The 1,753-nt window shown below is 35.2% G+C and overlaps 1 protein-coding gene across 2 annotated transcripts in view; it reads right to left on the bottom strand.

The window, feature by feature from the left end:
* The window catches only part of YME1L1 (YME1-like 1 ATPase), a 54,933-nt gene that overhangs the window by 28,290 nt on the left and 24,890 nt on the right, over positions 1 to 1,753 (bottom strand). Inside the window, exon 4 of one of the 2 annotated variants that reach the window (XM_006887084.1) lies at positions 1,382 to 1,480. The exons of the other annotated variant lie outside the window; for it this stretch is intronic. Within the exon in view, the coding sequence (XP_006887146.1) occupies positions 1,382 to 1,480 (99 nt within the window). The remainder of the gene's footprint in view (positions 1 to 1,381; positions 1,481 to 1,753) is intronic. 2 annotated transcript variants of the gene reach the window in all.

Genomic DNA, 1,753 nt, shown 5'->3' with positions numbered 1-1,753 from the left:
TTTTAAAAAGTCAGTCTCTCTTAATTCTCCCCGAGCTATAATCTCACTTGCCAGAAATAATCATTGTTAATAATTCCATGACTTCCCTTCTGGGCACTCAAGATTTTTTTATAAAAACCTACTCGGGGAACTGCATATAATTTTCTGCAATTACTTTTTTAACAATATAATGCAGACAAGTTTCAAAACAGCATAAATAGTACAGTCAGTTTAATGACTTTTCACAGTTTCCTGACTTATGACATTTCTGTATTTCCCAACAATTTCCTTACTAGAGACGTTACATGCTTGCTGATTTTTTTATTGCTAGAAAAACGACCTGAATAAACATTCCTGTTTTTCCCCTTGGTAAACATACTTATATATAAATCCTTGAGAATACCAATAGTTTAAATTCGTACAGTGAAACTATAAAGCTGCCATTTTTTTTAATACTAAGAAATTGTCCTATGAAAGGGCTGTTACTAATTTAGGCTACCACCAGTATGGTTGCTCCTTTTCACTGTGCATTTGCCAATGATGAATAATATAAATCTTCATAATTTGAAGAGCAATAATCAGAAGGAGGAAAAAGTTAAAATTTTAAATTGTATTTTCCTAATTATGTACTTTTGGAAAAAAAAATGGAGGAATTTTTTTTTTTTTTAGGAAAACTTTTCCAAACGCGTAAAATTTTTTGCACTTTTATTATTCTTTTTTGAGTTGGCTAGATTGGGATAAAGGGGATATGTGAGCAATTAGCGAACTAGTGAGATGGACTGAGGACAAGGCAGGCTTCAGAGTTGCTGTACATAGGGTCGCTATGGGTCATAGGCAACTCGATGGCACATAACAACAGTCACATCATTTGCCTATTTTTTCCCCTATAAGGTAAGTACAAATAACAGACTTGAAGATATACATCTGTATACATATACACACTGATGTCATGTTAGAAATGACTCACAGCTATTTCTCTAGGGGAGTTTCAGAAAAGTCTTCCTGTAAGATTTACAGCCTCTAAAAATCTGCTATGAATTCTTTCTGACTAAACAGCACATAACAACTGCGTGTGTATATAATAATTAATAACACTGGACATGTTACAAGGAAAGAATGGTCCTTGGAGAGGTACATCATGCTTGGGAGGGTGGAGGGGCATTGCAGGAGAGGAAGACCCTCAATGAGATAGATCGATTCAGTGACTGGGTCAATGGGGGTAGGTGTTTCAGAGACAATAAAGTTGGCACAGAACAGAACAGGGTTTAGGGCTCTTGTACATAGGGTCACTATGAGTCACAAGCGACTCGACAGCAAGTAACGACAAGAAGAAAGACAAATCAGAATAATATGTTCAATCAATCTAGTCTTTTTCAAAAAATAAACAGTTGTAGCTTCATACCTGGCCAGTACTGAAGATCTGAACAAATGCCTTGAAGAGTTCTTGGATGTTGTCGGTGCCAGCAAGAGGAACGTAAAGTACTAAATATATCTAGGTAACCTGGAAGGAAATGGAGGTAAAAAAATATTCTAATTGCCAAACAAAAAATTGCTAAAGAAACAAGGCAATTTCATCAAATACTCCAAAATTTAAAACAATGAGTTACATTTTGTATTTCCCAATGACAGGACTCTGCTTTTATTGTTCCGTAGTACTCCAATCCTGAACTCTCAGGTCTTCAGTTTACTGTGTCATTTGTCCATCAGACTTTTTTTTCTTCTTCCCCAAAATTCCTTCAGTTTATAGCCAAACAACAACAAAGAAGAAAATATT

Source organism: Elephantulus edwardii, unplaced genomic scaffold, assembly GCF_000299155.1.
Source record: "Elephantulus edwardii isolate Elephantulus edwardi_28Jun2011 unplaced genomic scaffold, EleEdw1.0 scaffold00054, whole genome shotgun sequence".
Lineage (NCBI taxonomy): Eukaryota > Metazoa > Chordata > Mammalia > Macroscelidea > Macroscelididae > Elephantulus > Elephantulus edwardii.
Note: the sequence above shows the minus strand (reverse complement) of the source record. Positions and strands in the feature narration are given on the sequence as shown.